The sequence below is a fragment of the Gouania willdenowi genome, chromosome 15 (assembly GCF_900634775.1).
Source record: "Gouania willdenowi chromosome 15, fGouWil2.1, whole genome shotgun sequence".
Lineage (NCBI taxonomy): Eukaryota > Metazoa > Chordata > Actinopteri > Blenniiformes > Gobiesocidae > Gouania > Gouania willdenowi.
The window spans coordinates 10,404,035-10,427,668 of NC_041058.1; the positions used below are offsets into that span (position 1 = coordinate 10,404,035).

Consider the following 23,634-nt stretch of genomic DNA (forward strand, 5'->3'; position numbering starts at 1 on the left):
CTGACAGCGACTACCACATCCAATGAGATCCGTTTATTTAACCCACACTGAGTGAAGTGGTTCATTCAAAGATGCATCATGGGTTAAACATTTAACAGGCTTTTTGTTGTTTTTTTATTTATTTTTATTTTTTTTTTATTATTGTTTTTATTTTTTTTTACCAGTATACTATGAAAAACTAAACATACAAAAGTGAAATAATACTAATTTAAAGTAAGTAAGTTGGAATCTCAGAATTATGAGATAGTAAATAATAAATATGAGATAGTATCTGAGGATATGACTTAATATCTCATAATTATGACTTGAGATTTTTTATTATTATTATTGTTACTTTTCCTAGTTTTTTCTTAACCTGTATAATTATTGAAGCGGAAGTCCATTCCAGCCAGTTAAAAAAAGAAAAACAAATGGGAAAAGTTAAATAATAATAATAATTTAAGGTCATAATTATGAGATGCTGAGTCACAATTATGAGTTAGTGTATCATAATTATGACTTACGATATTTTATTAATATTATTTTTAGTTGTCCGAGGTTTTTTTTTTTACTGGCAGGTTTCGTTTTCTGTGTTTTTTCTTACTGGTGGGAATGTGCTTCTATAGTATAATCATAATAAACAACAAATGAAAGAGTGCAATCAATGGAACTATCATGATGAAATTTGATAGAAGGACAACGATTTTAATACATGGTTTGCGGTAGAGGTGGGACGATATTCAAAGTTCATGAAACAAGACAATAAGTGACACTAGGCTCACAATAAAGACATGGGACAATATTTTAAAATTAACAATATGAAAAAAACAAAAAAATCTATAAAATAAAACAATACCATTGATAGGACCACAATTTCTCCATTTTAAAGTGCAAAAAGTGAATGTTGGTAGAAAAACCACTTCAAAAAAAAAAAAAAAAATTCCAATCAAAGAAAAAAAGTGTTCAAATGCAATTATTTTGGTCTCAAATAATTGTTTGCATTTGAACACTTTTTTTCTTTGATTTCATTTTGATTGTTGTAAACTTTTTTTTTTTTTGATTGACGTGATTTATTTTTTTAATTGACAAGGTTTTTTAATTGAATTGTAAAGACACAAATCTATCTCCATGAAAGTGCCACATTATTTGGGTTATAAATCTGATAGTGGCTTTTGTATTCATATTCATTATTTTTTTTATATTTTTAACACTAAATCACACTGATAGAAATACAAATTAAGACTTCTGCATCATATTTCTTCAATTAATCTAGAATGACAACCTTTTTTGTGTTTGTGTATAGTGTAATTTTAGCATATCATTCCAATCATTCTAACAGTGCAGACCCGTCAGTGGCCTCTAGGAGGCGCAGTTTCACCAATCCCTTGTTCTTCTTCGTTGGTGTTTGCCATGTTTGCGGAAGCGTAGTAGCCTCTGCTGTCTGACGGCTAACAGCAATTTATATTTGATTATTTTTGTCCAAACTAGGATTATCTATTGTTTAAAAGACTCAAAATGAATTTACCAAAGGGACCAGACTCTCTTTGTTTCGACAAGGACGTTTTTATGAAGGTAAGTTATGACGAAAAGCTTCCTTAGCATATTTTTGTTAGCATTGAAAGAGATTGTTGACATTTGTGCGAACTAAGCCCTAGTTTTTATTTATAAAAGTAATGTTTGTCTTTGAATAAAAGTGCTTCACAATTTGAAGACATGACGCTAAACATAGTTGAATTAATCAACCATAAGCTGACGTTACAATGTTTAAAGCCATGCCATTGCTCAGGTGGTTTTTCTAACTTTACTAAAGAAACACACGGTGTAATAACATATAAAACACAAATGTAATGAACCCTTTATTATGACAGTCAAGCTGTTCTTCCACGTAAGTTTTTATTTGATAAAGGGATTTCTTAGGCATTGAACTATACATTGAAATTGTACTGGCAATGGATTCTTATAACACAAATCAGATAAGTAGTAACAAAAAAAGGGGACATTACCTAATTTTTTGTTGTCTTGGTTAAAAAAAAGATGAATTATTGGGATCGCTGTGTTATAGTAAATATAATTAAAAAAAAGGCCGTGGCTATTGATACGGAAACTTAGAAATAGAATCCCAGTCTATGCATAAGCAGCGCCCCTCATTGGCCAGTTTAGGTGACGTGATGGGTGCACCACGTGAATTAAAATTCCGTCAGTTTTATTTTAGCTCGTATTTATGTTTAGCTACCCCGTTAGCCCTTTTATTTTAGCCCTAACCCTAACACATTTTAGGAAATACCCTAAAATGTTAATTTTCTCCGTATATGTATTTTTAAAGGTGGAATTTGCTGTGTTAAATATGTTAAAATGAAAAAATATATATGACAAAAGTGGGAGTCGAACCCAGGGCAGCGGAAGGAAGAATTCTTGAGTCAGGCACCTTAGACCACTCTGTGAAAACACAAACACATTACGCTTATGTAGAAAAGGTCCGGAAAACGTACCCATAGTCCCGGGGACTATTGATACATTTCCGTATCAACAGACACTTCCTAATAAAAATCATCTCTTATATAAAGCTTTTTTTGGTTTGGTGGCCAATGTTTATTCGAAGCTGTGGTGATTATTTAAATTAGTTTGTCTTGGTTTTGTGTGATAATTCTTACCGTAATCGTTAATACCAATGCAGATTTTAATGTGACTTTTTCTGCATTACAGCGTAAGACGCACCCAGTACTCTCTTTTATTGTTTGCTTTTTTCCCGCAGGATGATTTTGATGTGGATCAGTTTGTGGCCGAGTGTCGGAAGCAGGTTCAGCTGGAGGAGATGAGAGAAGACCTGGAGCTCTACTACAAGTTGCTGAAAACAGCCATGGTGGAGCTCATCAACAAGGACTACGCAGACTTTGTCAACCTCTCCACTAACCTGGTTGGTTCATTATTTACCATGCCAAAGTCATCAGGGGAGAATAAACAATACTTAGAATGCAACAAAAACCAAATCAATGATCAGTACAATACGTTTAGAGATTTAAACTTTTCTTGGACTGATCAATGTATCCTAACTTCTACTCCCTTGTCTCAGGTGGGGATGGACAAAGCTCTCAATCAGCTCTCTGTGCCTTTAGGACAGTTACGAGAGGAGGTTATGGTATGAAACAAAGAAATAGTCTTTGAATGTGTTCCATCTTTAATGTGACAGTGATAATAATGTGTCTGGATGTTGTTTTTTCCTGCAGAGTCTGAGGTCCTACGTGAGTGAGGTGATACAGGCTATAGACAACCAGCTGTCCAAACAGGAAGACCTGCAGAAGAAGAAGGTTTGCATTCTAGAGATCATGCGTTATTTACTCTTTTCACAAAGAATTCAGGATTTATCGTCATGCGTCTTGTGACCACTTTGACGATTTTTCTCAGCTGTTTACTGATCTTTGTGCTTCATTTTCTTCTCCCTGTCTGTCAGGTGTGTGTGCTGAGGCTGATTCAGGTGGTGCGATCAGTGGAGAAGATTGAAAAAATTCTTCACTCGCAAAACTCCAAAGAATCCAACTCTTTAGAGATTAGCAGGTGGGTAACACAAATATATAACTATTTATGGACTGGTGACACATTGTAGACTATGGCTACAGGTTCAGTAAATAAGATGAATAGCTACATTTTTTTTCTAAGTAGAAGATTATTTTGCATGTATGATATATTAACATTTTTAATTGTATCATATCAGCTTTGCTCTCTAGTCTTTACAATGACCTCTTCTTTTGAGTCACACTTTATATTTGCTTGCAGTCCTTTATTAGCTGGTCAGATTTTGGAGAGAATTGCTACAGAATTCAACCAGCTGCAGTTCCACGCTGTCCAGAGTAAAGGAATGCCCTTACTGGACAAAGTCAGACCTGTAAGTGTCAAAGTGATGAATCTATGCCAAAGTGTTTTTGTTGGTAGTCTTGTGTTTGTGGAGAAAAAAAAAAAATTGACACTGTTTTGATGTTGTCTACCAGCGAATAGCAGGGATCACCTCAATGCTGCAGCAATCTCTAGAAGGTTTGCTGATTGAAGGTCTGCAGACGACCAACGTGGACATGGTTCGTCACTGTCTCAGGACTTATGCCACCATAGATAAGACCAAAGATGCAGAGGCTTTGGTTGGACAAGTGTTGGTTAAACCGTACATGGATCAGGTAAGGCCTACGAGTTTAATAAAGATGGGGGTTTCAGTTCTTTAAACTTCTTTAGATGTATTTAATCTCTCTTTAAATAAGAGACAAAGAGACTTTGGCTTTATTTGAAATGGCACACTCCATACTATACACTACAAACTCAATGAGTACATACTGTCTACTACATACTATAAGTATGATTAGGATGATGGCTGCTCCCACTGAAGTATACTTCCAAGTTTCCCAAGATGCAATGACACAAACCAGAAACACACTGAGGCTAATTATCTCCATTGATTCTCCACCTTTGAAAGTTCTGAAAGCATTTTAAGCAAGAAAGTCACCAAGTATAATATCAACATTTAGTCATTTGATCCATAAAAGTCATAGAAACACATTTTGGAGATTTTCGTAGACCCTCCGTTGTGCTACTGACAAAACTTCCTGTGAACTTCAAAACAAGAGCCCTATTTACAAAAGCATTCAAAACTAATGGAAGACAAGACGAGATGTTTTTGTTTTGAAAAGGGGATGTTTGATTTTTAGCTTGAAACTGGTCCCAGGACCATTTTACGTTCCGCTCGCAATGCATCATGACACGGTTGAGTATGACTAGTGTGTCCACCGTGCACACTTAAAAAATGTCCCGTTATAGTAAACATTCGGGAATTTCTCACATACTTAATCTTTTCATACTATATAATGTGAACGAAACTACATACTCATTTTGATATCAGACTTAGTATGAGTAGTACGTTATTATGACATATCGAACACAGCCTTTGTGTACACAATGTAAAGATAGACTGTGTAACCCTCTATTTATATTCCTTAATTTTTGTTGGGCTTCTTTTGTAAACCACCTGTTGTATTTGTTTAGGTTATAGTAGAAGAAACAGTAAAGTCTAGTCCAGGTGGTCTCCAGCTGATGTACTCTCAGCTGTTGGATTTTGTTCCTCATCACTGCAAATTGCTTAAAGACGTGACAGGAGGAGCAATATCTAGGTAAGAAAAAAGGACTATGGTTCCTTTTTTTTTTTTTTTTTCAAAACATGCTCTAAGATAAAAACAAGTTTATTCTGTCCTTGTATGTATGTTAGCGTTACAATGTAAATCCTCCTTTTCTCCAGTGCTAAAGCTGACACAGTGCCAGGTTATGATTTCCTGGTGAATTCCGTGTGGCCAGAGATCACCAAAGGGATCGAGGAAAGGTTAGCGTTCCTCTTTAACCCTGGAAACCCTGACCTGTTCTATGAGGTACGCGCAATTTGAAATGCATGGATTGGTGTTTGTGGTTGTGTAGCTTTATCTGAGTGTGTGTGTGTGTGTGTGTGTGTTTTTGGCCTCTAGCGTTACAGTGCCACTATGGACTTTGTGCGGAGGTTTGAACGTCAGTGCAGCTCACAGGCCAGTGTGAAGCGACTGAGGCTCCACTCATCATACACCAGCTTCCACAATAAATGGAACCTGCCAGTTTACTTCCAACTAAGGTGAACGCTTTGTCTCTGTTTGATACTGCCATAACACTGTATCTACTCTCTCTATTTTATTTAAAAGTACCTTTTTTGGATCATGACAACATTTTGATCCTCCATCACAAATTCCTGGTGACCTTAAATACATTTTTTTTACTGTTACAAATACAGAGTAGCCAGATTTTTATACTTATTTAGATTTTAGAAAGTATATAATAAAGTTGAGAAAGATTGTGTGTTGTATTTTAGTTTGAAAAAGAATAATAATTAAAAAAATGTAAACAATACATTTTTAATCAGTATTTATTTTTTTCAAATAATCAATTACTAGAAATTTCAAGGGACTCTCAGGTTGAAAAACACTGCTTTACAGAGTGATTGAAAAAAACTATAAAATAACACAATGAAGTGAGTAAAAACAAGACTAACGATTAATCCATAGATTAGGTATGTACAACAAAAAATTAAATAAATTATATATATTTTGAATGTACGGTTTTGTGTGTACTAAGCTTCTCGTGTTTAAATATATATTGAAATTAATAAAATCAACTGAAGTTTGACTCAAAACAAGTGCAGATATTTTATAAAGTTCCTCAGATGTCATTGATTGGTTTGTGTCGTCTTGGAATAGACAGTACTAGTGTCCATGCTTCTATTTACTGTACATAGTCCACCAGTAAGGTTTTAACCCTGTCAGCATTTTTACAGGAAAAGGAAGAAAAACACATTCTTGTCTGCAGACGAAATTCAAAACGCCTATTTTTCAGTGAAATTGCTGAGTTCAGTTTGATGCAGAATGATGACAGGATGTAAACTACTGGAGGAAAAAGAGTTTCAGCATTTAACTAAACTCTGCCTATTTACATGATGTTGGACCTTGCCTGAGTGGCCATTGATTAATGTTGGAAAAAAACAAGATAATGTGTTTGTTCTCTTGGTTTCCCAGCAGACTCACTCACTCACTCACACGCACAGTAACGCACACATTTAACACAGTCATCTCTGCACGTCACTCTGTCCTCATTCTGCTTTACAAAGCTCAACAAACAACTAGCCTATAATTTATTGATTTAGTCCCCTTTCCTCCCCCTGTTTGCTCTTCTGTTGTTCAGGTATAAGGAAATAGCAGGACACCTGGAGAACGCCCTCAGTGACGGGTTAGAGGCAGCACCAGGTTAGATCGATTCTGTGGGAAACTTTTTAAACTGTTAAAACTAACCCAATAACCATGTGTGTTTGTGCCTGTGCAGCGGGGAGTGTTTTCCACCTGCAGGTGTCAGAGGTGTTGTGGTCATGTTTAGTGAAATGTTGGTCAGACAAGGTCTACCTTTCACCTCTAGCTCATCGCTTCTGGAAACTCACTATGCAGCTGTACTCAAGATACGCCACCTTTCTGGAAGAGGTACATTTTAAAGAATAATGGAAAAGGAAAGCTGACAAACCACCACTACCACATACTGATCCTACTCTGTGTGTTCCAAGGTGCTCACTAAAACTCCCTCCACTGAAGTGACTAAAGAGCCGACCAGGCCTCTGCCAAGCTCAGCATCATCTACATCCAGTCGCACGTCCATGGATGAAGGAGGCAGTGAAAGTGGAAGCCCCGCCTCTCTGTCCACTAAACAGCTGGTTTACATAGCAGCAGATATCCAGAAGCTGCAGGAGCTGGTACACACATACACGCACACACACAAGCATACTGACACAAGCTAGGTTTCCATTACTCTTAGAAATGTACAAAAGCTACAAAGCGCAATAAAAACTTGTAATGGAAACACCTGAATTTTGAAAAGAAACCACTTGAATATCGCTAAAAGGTTTTTACGCTTTAATGAGGAGGTGTTTCGATATCTAAATGTATCGCAAAAATGCAACAGAAAAACTTTTTCCGCAATTCCATTTCACAGAACGTGACGTACCTGGTCACATGACCTTTTCTCTCTATGAAAACATGGCGCGGTACTTGTAGAAAGAAGAGCAGACAGACATTTGCTATCATTATATTTTAAAGTGATTACTGCCACATGAGACAGAAAACCACAAAGGAATGCAGAGTGTTATAAGGAGGTTCTGAGCGTCCATTTTCCTGCAGAGAAGTCTCACAGGATGAGATTTCACAGGGGTTACGAGGCCTCTGCCCTAAACAACCTCCAATGAAACACGTTCAAAGTGCAGTTATACTGTCAACATTTAGAAATATCACAATGGATACACAGCTACAGATTAGTCCTGCACATGCAGTATACAGTGTAGTGTAGAGATTGTTTCACAACTCTTTTCTCCATTATAATGACTGGACAGTGTTGACAGTTATTTTCTTAAACAAGTATTCCTACACATGCTTTGTGCCGGTTAACATCCTATCTGACTCTTAAAGGATATTTAAAGAAAAACTGTCCCATTCTGATCATTTTAAATCCCTTTTGTTCCCGTCAACAATTGTTTTGTGTTAAGTCGTTTTTTTCTGTTAGATCCCAGAGTTATCAACGATGGTCCAACAGCGGTTAGAAACCATAGGGTTCAAGAACTTCACTGTTGTTGAAGGTAGGATGACTTCATCACTTTTTTTTTTTCTTCTCACCTCATTTGCAAAGTGCTTTTTTAACATTTTGACCTAATTTCTCCTCTCCTTCGCTGAGTCAGACGCTCTAGGAGACTCCAAGGCTTGCCTGTCAAGCAGCGTTCCCACTTTGAACAACAGGATGACTCAGCATCTGACAGAACGCTGCTGTCGCTTCCTAAAAAGTGCCTCAGAGGTTCCACGACTCTACCGCAGGACTAATAAAGTAAGCCCGACACCTAGCTTCCATGTGTGCTTTTATCTTCTTTTTTTCAACAGAAACCAATGAGGCATGACATACGTATTTAATGTCCTGATTCTGTAAAATGAACATACGTGTTCAAATGTTCCACTTTGATGATGAGATGTTCAGAGGACAAACTAAGAAATTATGGTGTTCAGATAAAGGACACCAGACTATTTTTGCTGCAGCCATCACTGAGTTTCTCTATTGGGTAATTTAATTCAATATAACTAAATTAGCCAAACGATTTAAGATCCACTTCATTGCCCAGAGTCCTCATTCCTATTCCATCCTTGGTCACTTTTTAATAAAATGAGACATAAGTCAAAGCCTCAAGCATTGAGCCACTGTACAGTTTCCCTTCAAATCTGAATTCAAGTGCAAGTTAGCCAAATCTTGCTGCCTACTGCCACATACTGATATGGAGGAGTATTTGATCATTAGGCGTACCGACCTAATGATTCAGCAGAATATTTGCATTAATTACGATAACGCATCTTAAGACAAGTTAAGCAAAAATGAAAAGCTGCATTTATTTCTTTATTTGTGTTTTCACTACATGAGTCAAATTTACTGTTACAGTAGTTGTTAAACACTTGCATGATATGATCGTTTTATAGTAATTATAAAGTAGTAATAAAAAGTAAACTAGAATATTTGCATTTCCTGAAGAAAATGTGAGGATGCAGGTGCTGGCCCGTGTCGTCAAACACTGCATTAGCATAGACTAGCATTAGATTAGTATTAGCCTAGCATAAATGTAGCATTAGCATTAATCTAGCATAAGGTTAGCATTAGCTTAGCATTACCCTAACATACACTTAGCATTAATCCAACATGAACATTAACCTAGCATAAGCTTAGCATTAACCTATCATTAGCCTAGCATAAGCATTAGCCTAACATAAACTTATCATTAATCTAGCATTAACCGAAACCTAGCATTACCATGAGCATTAACCAAGCATTAGCATTAACTTAGCAATACCATTAGCCTAGCATTACATAAACATTAGCTTAGCATTACCCTAACATTAACCTAGCATACGCATTAGCCCAACATTAATTTAGCATAAGCATAACATTGACTGAGCATTAGCCTAACACAAACTTAGCATTAGCATTAACCTAGCATTAGCCTTAACCTAGCATTATCATTAACTCCAGTTGCCTAGCATTAACCTATGTATTAGCATCATCATATATAATAATTATCACGGTTAATAAGGAAAGACCTGCTGATATAAACAAATATGAAAGACCAACTTCATATTTTAGAGATGTTTGTGTTTTTAAGCGTTATCTCTCCTGCTCTTTAGGACCTCCCGGTGCGTGCATCAGCCTACATGGACAACGCACTGCGTCCTCTCCATCAGTTGTTGACGGACTCTTCTGGGCTAGTCGCATCAGGCACTGCACAGGAGTGGCTCAGAGTGACTCTCTGTGACTGCACACAGAAGTACGCTCACACACCAACCCTCATGTGTTGACAAGTTGCAATTTTACTGAATTTTGTATCTTTCAACTTGTGTTCAGGTACTTTGAGACCATTTCGGAGGTGCTGAGCTCAGTGAGGAAAATGGAGGAGAGTTTAAAACGATTAAAACAGGCCAGGAAAGGAGCGAGTACAGCAACCGCATCAGGGTCAAATGGTGGACCTTCAGATGACACCAAGATTCGTCTGCAGCTCGCGCTTGATGTGGAGTATTTAGGAGAACAGGTACACCGTAAATCACAGTCACACATAAACTATTCAAAGCAATAATCACGAGTGAAGAAAAACTAAACTTGACTGTTTTATGTTTCAGATCCAAAAGATGGGTCTTCAGCCATGTGACATCACCATGTTCTCCACACTGATGGAGCTTGTCAGAGAGGCCCGAGAGCTTGCAGAATAAAACTAGTAAAAAACAATTGCTCTGGACTGAAAGCCATCAACCTAATGGGATATTTGTTCCTGTTCATGCTGCAAAAGTCCAGACTTACTCCAGCACATCATAATGTTGGAAATGTATGCAAACACTGAGCGATGATATCTCAACCTTCCGTTCAAAAAGATCTCTGATTATTTTTGGGTTTCAGGGCACTGAAATGTGAAAGTTTGTAAAAAAAAAAAAAAACTATTTGGGGATCAAATACAGGATTTATCTGTTGTTTATCTGCTGGGTGCTGGTGGTATAAAAATCAGTGCACTGATATAAACAGGAACTTTGTCGGTGAAAAGCAAGAATGTAACTTATTAATAAATGTGGGAGTGGATGGAATCTGAACATTGATAGTGTAATATGTAGATGTTAAAGCTGTACAGTGTATCAGATACTTTATATAGAGATGGGAATAAAAATGAAGGACGACATGGCTGAAAAGTAAAGCCTGGATAAGTTCACTATATGTTTGTCTCCACACGTCATTGTCAACAGTAACCAGCTGTGCTAAGACATTCCAAAAATAAAGCTTGGAATCTGTTAAATAGTTGAGTCAGCGTAGATACCAGAATGCTTATCTTCCAGCAGAACTCCTGATTTTCAATTTATAGGATTTACTGTTTGTATAATGAGAAAGAAGCAAATAAAATGTCATTGCTGTCATAAACGAGTGTCTGAGGATAAGCAGATAGTGAAGATGGTAGAGAACACTGAAACCCCCACAAAAGACAACTACATTTCTATTAGAAACATGTTTTATTTGATTTATTAAAACAAAAATAAACTCTTATAATGTACAAAGCTGATGCAAACATGATAAGCACATTGTGTTTCTGTACCTACTTTACAGAGCCATGTTGATAAATACTGTGATCCTCAGTTATGGAGGTCAATAAAGACATTGTTTAAGTGGTCAAATGTAACATTACCGCTAATATTAAATGGTAAAGGATAACTCTTCTGTCAAGGACATGGAAATAAAAAAGCCAAAGAACTAAATAAGATGGGTTCAAGAACTTAACTCATTAACATCAGATCTGGTGTGTTGGGCATTTTCCTAGTGTGAAGATTTTAAATCTGAGCCCTCTTTAGTATTCAGAGAGAAGGGTTTGTGATTTTTCCTAACATAAGGATGGAGCCAGAGTTTTCCTCCACTACAGAAAAAAAGAAAGGCTTGTTGAACGACACTTTCAGAGGGATTCCTGCTTCTTCTGTCGTGTCCTGAGGTTCATGCCCTTCCTCAGACATCTCAAAAAGCACCTTATTGACAATCTGAAAAGACAGTTGTAATTTTATTCACAAACCACTACAGATACAGACATCATTGCTGTGCAAACATCAGCTGATTTGTTTTGTTCACCTTATCTATGGTGAAAGGTTTGGTGTTGCTGAGTTGGCTGAAATCGGCCTGGGAGCCCAACACTTTGGACTCGATTACTGGATCCATGCTGTGCAGGAGGTCACGGAGATCGGTGGTAGAAGTCATAGAGAACTTTGGAATTGACAGCTCCAGCAGACTGGGAGAACAAGGAAGATCATAAAATATAACAAGGCAATTTCCAAATCACAAAATACAATATAGTTCACACAATATCCAAGATCATTCATCTTCTAACCCTACCCTTCTTTGAGGTCCTGGTACCAGCCAGAGATGACGTCTGTGAGCAGCTTTGACTCAATTTCATGCAGGTCCGTCTCATCGTGAGGCCGTACAAGCAACATGTTGGACCGTTTGCTCAAAGGCAGCTTGACAATCGTACACTTGCGCATCTACAACCCATGAAAATAATCGCTGCATATTTCAGACAGTTTGGGTTCAACAGGCCCTGACAACTAACGGCCGAAAGACGTACCTTGTCATTCAGGTAGAGGTATTGGCCCGTGTGGGTCATCATCGGAGCAGTTACTGTGTTGGCTTCATCCACATGAAACTCTTGCATGGAAGTGTTTTCTGGTTGGAAGGCCGTCTTCCAGCTTCCTGAATAGATGTTAGCAAACCAAAGCACTACTTGAATACTTGAATACTTTTTCTTATTCACAGGAGTGCTTTGGGCTTGAGATGTTGATTCAGCATTTGGCTCAAATTATTAAAGTTTAATCTTTAAAAAATGTGCAATTTGCTAGAATAACCTTAGAAATGTCAATGTTTGTTCAAAAATAACTTGACAAAGGCAGACCTTGGAAGAGGAATGAGGAGAGGAAGAGAAAATCACTGCTAGCATTCACATCCTTGAAGATGTCCTTCACTTTCTCTCCTGATGTTTTCTCCACAAAGCTGTTTATCAGCTGCTCGGCCTCCTCGGGCTTTGAGAAGTCCACCCCTCGAATGAATGACTTGTCTGAGAAGTCTTTAGTCCCTTGGACGAAGTCCTCGGACAACTGAGTGTTGTGACGGATGAAGGCCCAGACTTGAGTTACAATTTCATCTTTGGGTCCGTCGTCCACCAGTGAGTTGATGTTCTGCAGGGTCTGTAGGACTTTGTGTCCATCCACTAAAGATACGCAGTCCTCTCGGTCGGTGCCGCTGCTGAGGCCAAGTAACTCCTGTCGAAGAAAGGAAACATGAAGTTTAAAAGTAAGATGAATGAGTCATAAATAAACGGGCTTTGTTTTGAACACACCAGAAATATGCCTGCTGTCTTCTTGGAGGCTCCCAGGTAGAAGTTCACCAGTGATCCAAAGGTGTTGACTGGAGAGAAGAGTGAGTTGCTGTTGGGATGTTGGCTGCTGACGCTCTGATACATCCTCAGACCTAAAGCGTTCAGCAGCTGTGCCAGCACCGCCGTCCTTGTGGTGATGTTCTGCTTCTGAGTGTCCACTTCAGAAAAGTTCCTGCTGTCTGCACTCAGGACTTCAAGACTAAGGGCGTCCACTGGAACTGTCCGCACATCCTTGACTGTCGAGGTCTGTAGGGTTTCACAGCTGACGTTCTCAGCAGCAAACAGGTAAAAAGGGTGAACGTAGACACGGTTTGCTTTGCTTCCTGCCAAGCAGCAGAATAGTAGCAGCAGAAGGGAGCGTTGGGTCTGCATTGTATCTTCACTGGACAATCAAATCTCTGTGTTGATAGAAAAATACATTATTAATTTCTGTTTGGCTCCTTTGTTGACTATAAATCAGCTTGTGGGCAAACTAACCATTGACCAGTATGTCTGGGACAAATTCATTGCCCTTACTTACAACATTTCATTTATGTTTCTTGAAGTGGGAAAATATTTATGGCAATGAAAATGGTCGGATTGAGGTTGAGATCTTGATATAGAGAAGTATAGATGCTCCATTTTCACCAGATACAAACTGTTGAAATTTCAATATCGGAATGTCTCTTTGATTTGTGTCGCAAGACTCTCAGACCTAAAGTTTGTAAAGTTTTCTATACTTTGCAGTTGTCTATTCAGTGCAAAAATAATGGCTGAAGTAACATCAAGAACTTGTGTATTTCTAAAACTTTAAAACTTAACAATTCCCTATTATACTTTAACGCTGACAAACTTCAGTGACGCTCTCTTATGCAAAAGCAGGACTTTATCCGTACTACGTGTAGAAAGGTGGACTGATGGACTCCTGGAGGAGGTACGCAAACATCCAAACTCCTACTGTTGGGACATCAAGCTCAGGACATGGCCTTGGTTCCCGATCAATACACTCATGTAGTCTGAGTGTATGAATGCTACAACATTTAAAAGCTTTAACAATTAGCAACACATCAATGTGAATTACAAAAAGAAAACAAGATAATGTAGATTATCTAAGCTTTCATTGACTTAATATTCTTTGGTTTTAAAGGATAAAACGCTCCAAGAGGAAAGTTTAAAGACAGATTGAACTAAAATAATCTGTGTTCCCTGTGCTGTTAAAGTAGATGTAATGAGATCATGTTAAAGTTGGTCTTACCGTGTGTTTGTATGTCTGCTGCTGATGGCTGAATGAGCTGATGGCTGCTCTGCTCCCTCACTTTAATCCATCGGCTGGCCTTGATGCTCCCACTCAGGTTACTGATTAACTACCGCACTATTGAGTCAAGGGGCTCTCTTGCCATGACTTACAACCAGCTTTGTCCTGAATGAGCTACTGCCCAGAACAAACACAGGCCTGACACAAAGCAAAGGGAGACCACACACTGTCCCTCTGACTGTTGACTTTTACACAGTGATGTAAACACACCAAGGAGGAGAGGAAGTGTGATCCTTGACTCATTTTACTCAGAGTTTCCACGCATGTTCTGCACAATTCGTGATCAAACAAATGTCAGGTAAACAATTCTGACGCCTTACCTCCTTTTAAGTGGATTTGTCATAATTTCACTAGTTTTCAGGTATCTACTATACTTTACCTTAATTTTATCCCCCCTCATTTTTGCCATTTAAATGCTTTATTCTATTTTTGGTCATTTGCCATTTTGTGACATTTTTTATGCTATGCTGCAGCCATACATTATTTTGTAGTAGTAGTATTTTGACATGTTAAATATACAATGTTATCATTATGGAAATCCATAAAACCCAAGAAGCCTTGCTTGTTTATCAGTTCTGTCCAGTTCTTGTCATCACAATGGCAACGGTTGCTTTGACTACTGCTGTGAACCAAGTGTGACAAATCAAACAGCTCTGTGATGCCAGGCTGATTAACATTTGGAACTTTCTTTTATTCACACTAAAGCGTGTGTTGATTTCTACAGAATCGATCACACAAATTGCACCAGAAAACTCTGAAAGTAGACTTATGACCTGTGGTTGAACACAGACATGAACATTGAAGAACAGTCATGTGGAGACATGGGGCCATCAATAAGAGGAAATACAAGGGAGAGCTTTTTGGGGCCCATTCATAAAGTCAGCAAAATAATGGTCCAATTTTCTATGAATCTGTGATAACTACATTTATTTATTTATCTGAATAAAATCCACTGTTATCCAGGAAGTTTATTATTATTTGAACCATAGTATATAGCCATCTTAAATGAATAAATCCTTGTTTCAATCCAAAATAAAATGGTTTAAAGTGACCGAAAATGGTGGAAACGGTGGTGAAATGGGTTTTTGAAAACCACAGAAATTGGTTATAAGTTGCAAATTAGACGAGCCAAAAACAGACAGAAAAAGTGGTAAAAACAGTTCAAGGTGTCAAAAATAGCTTAAAAGTGGCAGAAATGGGGGGGAAAGTGGTGGAAAAGGTTTAAAAGTCCCGAAAATGTCTTGAAAGTGGAAAAAAGGCAGAAAAGGCATTGAAAATGATGGCGGAGTGGCAGAAGTGGGAGTAATGGAGCAAAAATGCATGTAAAGGGCCAAAAATGTCGCAAGAAAAAGTGATGAAAATAGGGTAAAAATAAGCTAAAATGGGCTCAAAATTGTTAAAAAATATATTCTTAGTATCTTGAAGGCATCTGGCGACCCCCTCAAGTGTCTTGTGACCCCAAGGTTGAGAACCCCTGGTGTAATACCTCACACAGACTGTTGTCTAGCCGTATTTTTTTTTAAAATACACTCTTATTCATGAAGTCAATCATCCATCTACGACAAATCAACAGGTGCATTTTTTTGTGTCCTGTTCCTTTATTATTGATTCTCGTTTGTGTCGCACTCATTGTGACTGCAGCACACACACAGGGAAGCTGCTCTCCCTCCTGCACTTGTGAACACTATAGCAACTGTTGCTATGACTACGGCTGTAAGTAAATTAACAGCCTTAACATCCTCTCTCCAGATCACAGACACAGTTTGTGTCCGTACACTACAGGTTGCCCTGAAATGAAAAAAAAATGCTGGGGATTAAAACCTAACGTGATGTATTCTAATGTTTTACACAGCATTCATTTCCAGCTGTGGCAGCACACATGGGAAGCTGCTCCTGCTTCAGCTCATGCGGATACAATGGAAACAGTTGCTATGACTACCATTGTCAGTGCAGAGCATAATAAATCAATGTTCTCACATTCAGCAGTGCTTTTGTCTTCATAGTCAACAGTCGTAGTGCTTTCACCGACATGTTGTCCTGCTTTTCAGCTTTTTGAAAAAGGAAAATTATTGAAAGCTTATATAATAACAAGCCACTGCTAGAGAACAAAAAACTTGTAACTTTTGTCTTCATTTCTGTGACTTAATAATCGAAGAACTAAAGTCTTAAAGCATCAATTCTCAACTGGTGGGTCGGAACTCAAAAGTGGGTCACGGACCTGTATTGGGTGGGTTGTCGACAGCTGGTCAAAAATAAATAAATACTTAATTTCTCTCATGTTGGACATGTCTTATTTTGAAATAAACTTTTCTTTTGACAGACATGCTGTGAAATGCATGTTGCACAGGAAAATATATGAATTTATGTTTGTGTTTTCAACGGCTATTTTTGAGAAACTAAATTTGGTTGGTTGAATTGAAAAAAAATGTGGGTCCCAGGGTGAGACCAGTTGAGAACCCGTCCTAAAGAGTACCTGTAGTGAAAATGTATATAACAAAAAACGTGTTTCACGTATTACCAATAAACAAAATATGTGCACTTTTTCTTTCTAAAAATACATACAGTAAGTTTCGTTCGCTAAATTATGACACCTTTGGAGCTATGTTGGCATTTTCTGGGTTAGGTAGAGGGATCTAGTAGGGTTAGGGTAAGGAACACTTACACTTACAGGAACACTTAATGACAACCTTCATGACACCTTATTCATGCTAATGACAGGTGTCGTGTCATAATAATGACATCGTAATGTCGGCCTTTATGTATAAAAACTTCAAGTAAAGTGATAACAATTTTTTTTGGTCATCATAACAGTTTGTAACAAAAAGTGTTTTTAAAAAACCTTTAGCTTTTCAGATAAATCATGATCTTGGCCATGAAACAAAAGAAAAACTAGGTAAATAAATAAATAAATCACTTTACTTATAAATCTGTTTAATAATTCCATTTTACAATAAAGTGAGTTGTCATCCCTATATACTTACAACACACTGAAACCATAAGGCAGTCATCATGGGGTGTCCCCATTACTGGTCAGTATTGAAACAAGGAGGTGGTCCTACTAACAATAGCTATAATCCCCTCCACGGGTCGCTAGGCAACAATCAACAGCATCCAAGACACTGGACAAAAGTTCCTAAAGTAGCAGTTTCGCTGCAACACAATCGCTGACGCTGAACATCTATCAAAGCATCCAGAACACAATAGAGTAACAATGGAGGATCTTCACAATGAAACATAGAACGTTAGCGTAGAAGTGCTAACTTTAGCAACTACAAAAGTGCTCACACGCAACACGAGACATGGCGGTTCTGTCCCGAGTACAGATACGTATATAGAATACCAAAGTGAATTATTATAGTTACACATGATGTCATCAATGTTAGCATGAGGGTCGTCTTACAGTAGAGCGGAATTTGACAAACAGCATAAACTGAGCTCGATAGCTTAGCCGATACACCAGAAACCAAAGGAATAAAGTTTGGCTGGGTTTACCAGTAAACATCGTCTGCTCACCACGAAGGCTTTATGTCTGTTATAATGTAAGTAATTTCATTAAAAAAAAACACCCAGAGTAACAGTCGTTCCTTTATAGAAACAGACGAAAGAAACGATCAGGCACTGCAAATAAAGCAGAATAATGCACACAGCGTAAAGTTTGATAAAGGCCATTAGTTTCACGCCTGAGTTAATATCACAGCAAGAAGGGTTCGTCTGTGGTCAAATCAGGTCTGTATTAACATGTGGGCTCACACTGAAGAGAAACCATCTGATAAGTGAGAGAAACATGATGTTTAATCACTCATCCTGATGAGCTTTTCCAAACTCACATTTTAAGCTGTTAGAGAAAACCAGAGTACAAAAACAAAATAGCTTATTGACAACTTACACAAGTGTAAGGCAGTGTTGCTAATATTTGTGCACAAATGCATTTTGGTTTGTCCGTGTTGTAGCACTTGAGACCGGTTTTGGTCCCTAGACCACATTTTCAAGGTCTTGTCTTGGACTCCGACTATAGCTGGACTTGGGGTTTTCAGTCAAGACCAGTGGAGGCCAGCACTGATCTGCTATTCTCTGACTTCATTAATGCAATAATAAGGCGAAACACTTGGAATTTGAATTTAAACATTTCCCGTTAGCTCATCGTTTGTTCTTGGAAATCTTTTCCAGTGTCTTTTTTTGTGTCGACACCTGCAAAAACTGGGACATCAGTCCAGCTTATTTCTAGTCAGAAATACCTCTGAACACTTTAGACCTCATTCACCTGACAAATAAACATCTTAATTTCAGGTGTTTAAAATAAAAGTCTATTTTGCCTAGAATTTGTTTGAACAAATTTGTGAAGATTTAAGATTTTTGCATTCTTAAAATTAAAAAGAGACACTCTTTAATTGTTCAACCTGGTTTTTCATGGTCTTGGACTCGTTGGAATCTGGTCTTGAGTAAAACACTATGGTTTGTGTGATTAAAGTTTCAGGACTGAATGTGTTTTTCTGTTTTCTTGGTTAGCTTCCAAGAGGATAACCGGGTATAAAAGTTACATGAATGAATGAATGAATGAATAAAGTTTCTTGAAAACGAGCTGCCTTGAAGTACAACTGAAGGCCATAAACTAAACATACCTCCACCATTAATACCTGAACTCATGCTTGTTTATTTGGAAATTGAGGTTATTATTCGTCCGAGGCATGACCCAATGTGAGCCCGACTTCCTGCACCACCGCAATTAAGTCCTAACCTTGTCAAAACACTGATGATCTTACTGAATGGGCTTCAGTTCAACAAAATAAAGCCATCTGAAGGTTGATATTTTCTCTAACTACAACTAGAGTAGGCTACATAAAGGCAGAGATAAATAAAAGTCCAATAAGATCAATAAAAACAAATCAGTCCATGGTATCGTCCAGCGTTACTTGTGTTGCCCACGAGCAAAGTGACAGGCGAAGTCGTACTTGCTGGTACACTTGTGGCCACAGATGTTGCACTGGAACGGGATCTCGTAACCATGGCAACCCATGTGGATGGTATAGAGGATGTTATCGGGGAAGTAGATGTCACAGTGCTGGCAGTGGTGTGGGAGGGGGGCCTCCTGGAATGGGGCGGACAGGCCCGGTGCTGGTGTACTGGGCTGACTGTTGGACACACTGGGGGAACTGGTGTGGCCGCTGTGCTCGCTGCATGGGCCGCCATCGGGGCTGCCGCTGCTTAGAGGCGGAGCCCGGGGCTCGGGAGGGACGGGGGAGGAGGAAGCGTGAACCACGCTGGTTGCTATGGCGATGGGCGGCGTGTCTGGGTGAGGCTGCGGGAGCAGGAAAGGCTTCTCATCTACCATGGACTCTGGGGGCGGAGTCTGTGACTCGGCAGGGAGGCTAGATAGCTGCCCTGCGAGCGTGGACAGCTGGTTCAGTGGGTTCTCCATCACCATGTCGTGGTGAAGATGATTCTGATTGGTCGAGAGCTCGTCCTTCACCGCTCTGCACTGGTTCTCATACGTTTCCTGAGCTATGTGAGGCAGCTCGTGGGAGAAGTCGCTGACGTCGTCCGCTTTGTGCGCCACCATAGAAGGAGGGATGAGGTTGATGAAGAGTCGGCGGCCGTAGCCTAACGAGCTAGCTTTCTTCTGTAAAACGCTCAGCATCTTCTTATGAGCGAGCGAGCGAGCGCCTTTCATTGGCAGGAGTTTGTGACGTCTGCGGCGATGGTGCGACAGGTTGCTGCGATCGCTGCAGCGGAACGAGCACAACTCACACTTGTACGGCTTCTCCCCCGTGTGTGATCGCATGTGAGCCTCTAGGTGGCGCTCGTAAGCCGACGCAAATGGGCACAGGTGGCAGCGGTGTGGTTTCTCTCCTGTTTGACATGGAAAAATCATGAAATAGGTTGCAGCATGAGGAGCAAACATTTTTATGCTAACACTTTACTTGAAGTTTTATACACAAGGCTGACAATGAGCTGAATAATGTGTCATTAAGTGTTGTTCGTTACCATAAACCTTTGTTAGCCTAACCCAGAGGCGGGCGACTTTTACCACAGTGGGGCACCAAAAATGTGATCGTCTGATCAGATTGGTCAGTGTTAAAAATAATGACTAATCTGAACATTAATACAGGACAGAACAAAGGGTTTGTGTGCTTTTGTTGTTGTTTTGTGTGTTTCTGTCATTTTTATGGGTTTTTCTGTCATTTTTGCTGTCGTTAGTGATTTTTTATTATTATTTTATTTATTCTGGGATATAACAATATAACAACTTCAATTTCAATCAACAGTTTTCCCTTCTATACAGTATGTTCAAACAAAGACACACATGTCACTCATTACAACAAATTATTTTTGTGCATCAAATTCAGTCAACTATTAATACACACCACAGAGACACTTACACACATTTTTATTTACATTAATCAAATAATGCTATACCTATATAACATACACACATAATAAAACAAAAGACGAAAGGAATGTCAGGCAGGCAGAAGACTAGTCCAAAAAGAGACCTTTTTATTGTCATTTTATTTATTTATTTATTTATTTATTGGAGGATATGCCCCTTGAGATGAAACATCTCGTTTTCGAGGGGGTCCTCAACTTACATAAAATGACAGATACAGCAGAGCAGACAATACAAGAATTCAATATTTCAAAAATATTAAATACAACAAAATATAGATAGACACACACACATACACACCCACACAGTATACATTTACCAGTTGATCAAAACAGTAAATATTTTATACAAAAATAAATAAGTAATAATAGTGATATCATTAATAGTAGCTATCTAATGATAGTAAAAACTTTCATTAGATTAAATGAATAAAAAAGTAAGTATGTAATTTTGTTGCTGTTTTGTGTGTTTTATGTAATTTTATTTATTGTTTTGTGGGTTTTTTTTTAGTTTATTTTTGATCTAATTTTGTATATTTTGGTTGTTTTGTGTGTTATGAGTCATTTTTGTGTAATCTAGTCATTTTAGTGTATCGTTATTATCCTTTTTGCTGTATTTTTTCCCCAGTCATTTACTGTATTTTTGATATTCCTTTGCGTATAGTTCTGTCATTTTGGGGGTTTTCAGAGTCAATTTGTGCATTTATTTTGGATTAGACTGAGGGCCGCGTGTGGCCCCAGGGCCGCCAGTTGCCCATGTCTGCCCTAACCTCTAACCGTTTATTCTTTACCTTACCCTAACCCCACTAGATCCCTCCACCTCACCCAAAAAAATGATAACATCGCTAAATTATGATACCTTTGGAGCTAACGACACTTAAGACAGCCTTCATGACACCTTATTCATGCTAATGACAGTGTAATGTCAGCCTTATGTATAAAACTTTAAGTAAAGTGTGACTGTTTCCACTTACCAGTGTGAATTCTAATGTGCTCGATGAGTCTCGCGGTGCCTCTGGTGGCGTAGTTGCAATAGCGACATTTCAGCTTTCCGTCGTACGTCCTCTCAAAGCCATCAACCAGAATCCCAGAGCTGTCCTCTGGTGACATGTCCACTGAGGGGTGAGCCACTCCATTCTGACTGCAGTCTGTGTGCAGCGAGGCCACCATTCAAAACACAAACACAGAACAACAGCTCAAATGTTATGAGTGAAAAATAAGATAAAAATAAAAATACATGATACAAACGCTAATATGAAAGCTATATAAGCTGGTCTTCAATAGCATCAACCATCCTGGAAACATGAATGAATTTAAAACCAAAACTACTGTACAATCACAGTTTGAGGAACTTCCCTGCCTCAATCTTACAGAATTTATTAAGTAATTAATTGAGGTACTAACTTGTTTTGTTTTTTTTAAATTAATTAATTGTGTCAATGTATGGTTAAGTGAAATGTAAATGAAGCTGGGGAGTAGGGTTGCAATTTTGAATTGTCAGAATATTCCAAAACAAACTTTTCACAAAAATTATTTATTGGAATTAACCAGAAATTGGAAGAAACTTTTCATAAAAAAATAAAAAAATAAAAAAAACTTTAGATGACGATAAAATATATTTTCCCAACTATATTTAATATTTCTGTGAAGAGTCAACTTTCAATTTTGAAAATTTCCCATTATTTCCCATGGCAAATTTCCAACTTGGAAAATTCCAGGAATTTTGCAACTTTCGTTAAAAATGCTGTTTCCTTTTTTATTGTATTAGTTTGAATGAATAAGATAATGGTGTTTTAATTTACTCCAATTTTCTGGTTAATGCCAATAAATAATTCACATGAAAAGTGTATGTTTTTGAAAACGTAACATTTGTGGAATTGTTTGTCAGAAATTGCAAGATTTGTGGAAATACTGAGAGTTCTTTCCACAATTTGCCTTTAAAAATGACTGCATTCATGTGATATAAACAATGGAAGAATGCAAGCCCCTAAAAACATAGTCGAGTTTCATTCAATTGGTGAATGTGACATAAATACAACTGGATTATTTGGTAATTTACACAACAATCCATGTGTTTTCGTGCTTTACCTGCAGGCAGCTCGTCCGCCTCCTTCACTCCACTAACGGAGCCTGAGATCATGTTGACATGCTGGGTTTGTTGGCTCAGATACTCCTGGAAGTCCTTCACAAAGTCCAGCGTGTCGGGCTTTTCCTCACACATCGAAAGGAAGGCGATGTTGATGCACTGAAACACAGCAACTTTTACTGGGATCCACAGGCACGAAAACACACGTACACATATACTTACCTATCAATAAACAGCTGGGTTGATATAATCCTCCTGGTTTAGTGTTTCCGTCACGCAAAAATCCTTTAACTCCGATTATTTATGTTATTATTCTAGACCCTGAACATACGTCTGACCTGTAGCTGCTACGCACTCCTCATCATCACCACCATCACGACCGTCGTCATGCCGTTACCAAAGCTACGCACAATGCTAATGTTAGCTACGGTCGATACTCTACAGTCACCGAGGATTAACGACGACCCAGTCATTATGTAGTAAACTATGGACTGTATTTAATCTATAGGAGCTTTAAACTAACACAACAAACAGCAGGATGCTGACTCAAAACAATGAAGCGATCCTAGGGTCAGAGTTCACTGTGCACCCGGAAAAACGGTCCCACCCCGGAACACAAAGGTTCCTAGCAACAAGACTGTTTCTGCGTAGTGTAATAATAATAATAATAATAATAATAATAATAATAATAATAATAATAATAATAATAATAATAATCTTTCTTTCTGTATATTCTGTTTTTTTTTTTTTTCCGTATAGTGTCTATATTCAGTATTTATATATTATTTCAACCCTGTTTCATGCTTTTGTTTTCTTTCTGTAATGTTGCTGGAAATTGAATTTCTCTGAGGGAGCCTTCCCAAGGGAATAATAAAGTCTATC

General features: G+C 38.2%; 3 protein-coding genes across 3 annotated transcripts; 1 reads left to right on the plus strand and 2 right to left on the minus strand.

Annotated features, from left to right (window-relative positions):
* Positions 1 to 1,351: 1,351 nt before the first annotated feature.
* On the plus strand, positions 1,352 to 10,781 carry cog2 (component of oligomeric golgi complex 2). The gene is made up of 18 exons (XM_028469547.1): positions 1,352 to 1,551; positions 2,732 to 2,893; positions 3,050 to 3,115; positions 3,204 to 3,284; positions 3,428 to 3,531; positions 3,751 to 3,859; positions 3,963 to 4,142; positions 5,002 to 5,126; positions 5,252 to 5,378; positions 5,472 to 5,611; positions 6,712 to 6,773; positions 6,850 to 7,001; positions 7,082 to 7,267; positions 8,071 to 8,143; positions 8,243 to 8,385; positions 9,723 to 9,862; positions 9,940 to 10,123; positions 10,212 to 10,781. Exons 1-18 carry the CDS (start codon positions 1,495 to 1,497, stop codon positions 10,299 to 10,301), a joined length of 2,181 nt encoding a protein of 726 aa, XP_028325348.1. The 5' UTR covers positions 1,352 to 1,494; the 3' UTR covers positions 10,302 to 10,781.
* A 463-nt stretch (positions 10,782 to 11,244) lies between these two features.
* On the minus strand, positions 11,245 to 14,467 carry agt (angiotensinogen). The gene is made up of 7 exons (XM_028468997.1): positions 14,223 to 14,467; positions 12,950 to 13,386; positions 12,506 to 12,872; positions 12,182 to 12,306; positions 11,950 to 12,098; positions 11,689 to 11,845; positions 11,245 to 11,600 (listed from the first exon to the last, which is right to left on the minus strand). Exons 2-7 carry the CDS (start codon positions 13,358 to 13,360, stop codon positions 11,424 to 11,426), a joined length of 1,386 nt encoding a protein of 461 aa, XP_028324798.1. The 5' UTR covers positions 13,361 to 13,386; positions 14,223 to 14,467; the 3' UTR covers positions 11,245 to 11,423.
* Positions 14,468 to 17,196: 2,729 nt separating this feature from the next.
* Positions 17,197 to 23,336, minus strand: ikzf5 (IKAROS family zinc finger 5). Its single transcript, XM_028469625.1, has 4 exons — positions 22,975 to 23,336; positions 22,755 to 22,911; positions 21,641 to 21,814; positions 17,197 to 20,129 (listed from the first exon to the last, which is right to left on the minus strand). Exons 2-4 carry the CDS (start codon positions 22,885 to 22,887, stop codon positions 19,189 to 19,191), a joined length of 1,248 nt encoding a protein of 415 aa, XP_028325426.1. The 5' UTR covers positions 22,888 to 22,911; positions 22,975 to 23,336; the 3' UTR covers positions 17,197 to 19,188.
* Positions 23,337 to 23,634: the final 298 nt, after the last annotated feature.

Bases quoted from the DNA above. Each gene is read 5' to 3' on its own strand.
- agt (XM_028468997.1), bottom strand. From the start codon at position 13,360: ATGCAGACCCAACGCTCCCTTCTGCTGCTACTATTCTGCTGCTTGGCA. The intron at 12,307-12,505 runs GTCTGCCTTTGT...ACATCTATTCAG, and splicing joins CTCCTCATTCCTCTTCCAAG to GAAGCTGGAAGACGGCCTTC. The intron at 12,099-12,181 runs GTACGTCTTTCG...CATGGGTTGTAG, and splicing joins ACCTCTACCTGAATGACAAG to ATGCGCAAGTGTACGATTGT.
- cog2 (XM_028469547.1), top strand. From the start codon at position 1,495: ATGAATTTACCAAAGGGACCAGACTCTCTTTGTTTCGACAAGGACGTT. The intron at 3,285-3,427 runs GTTTGCATTCTA...CCTGTCTGTCAG, and splicing joins AAGACCTGCAGAAGAAGAAG to GTGTGTGTGCTGAGGCTGAT. The intron at 5,612-6,711 runs GTGAACGCTTTG...TCTGTTGTTCAG, and splicing joins CCAGTTTACTTCCAACTAAG to GTATAAGGAAATAGCAGGAC.
- ikzf5 (XM_028469625.1), bottom strand. From the start codon at position 22,887: ATGTGTGAGGAAAAGCCCGACACGCTGGACTTTGTGAAGGACTTCCAG. The intron at 21,815-22,754 runs GTAAAGCACGAA...CGCTGCACACAG, and splicing joins GGCGGACGAGCTGCCTGCAG to ACTGCAGTCAGAATGGAGTG. The intron at 20,130-21,640 runs GTAAGTGGAAAC...CATGTCAAACAG, and splicing joins GCACATTAGAATTCACACTG to GAGAGAAACCACACCGCTGC.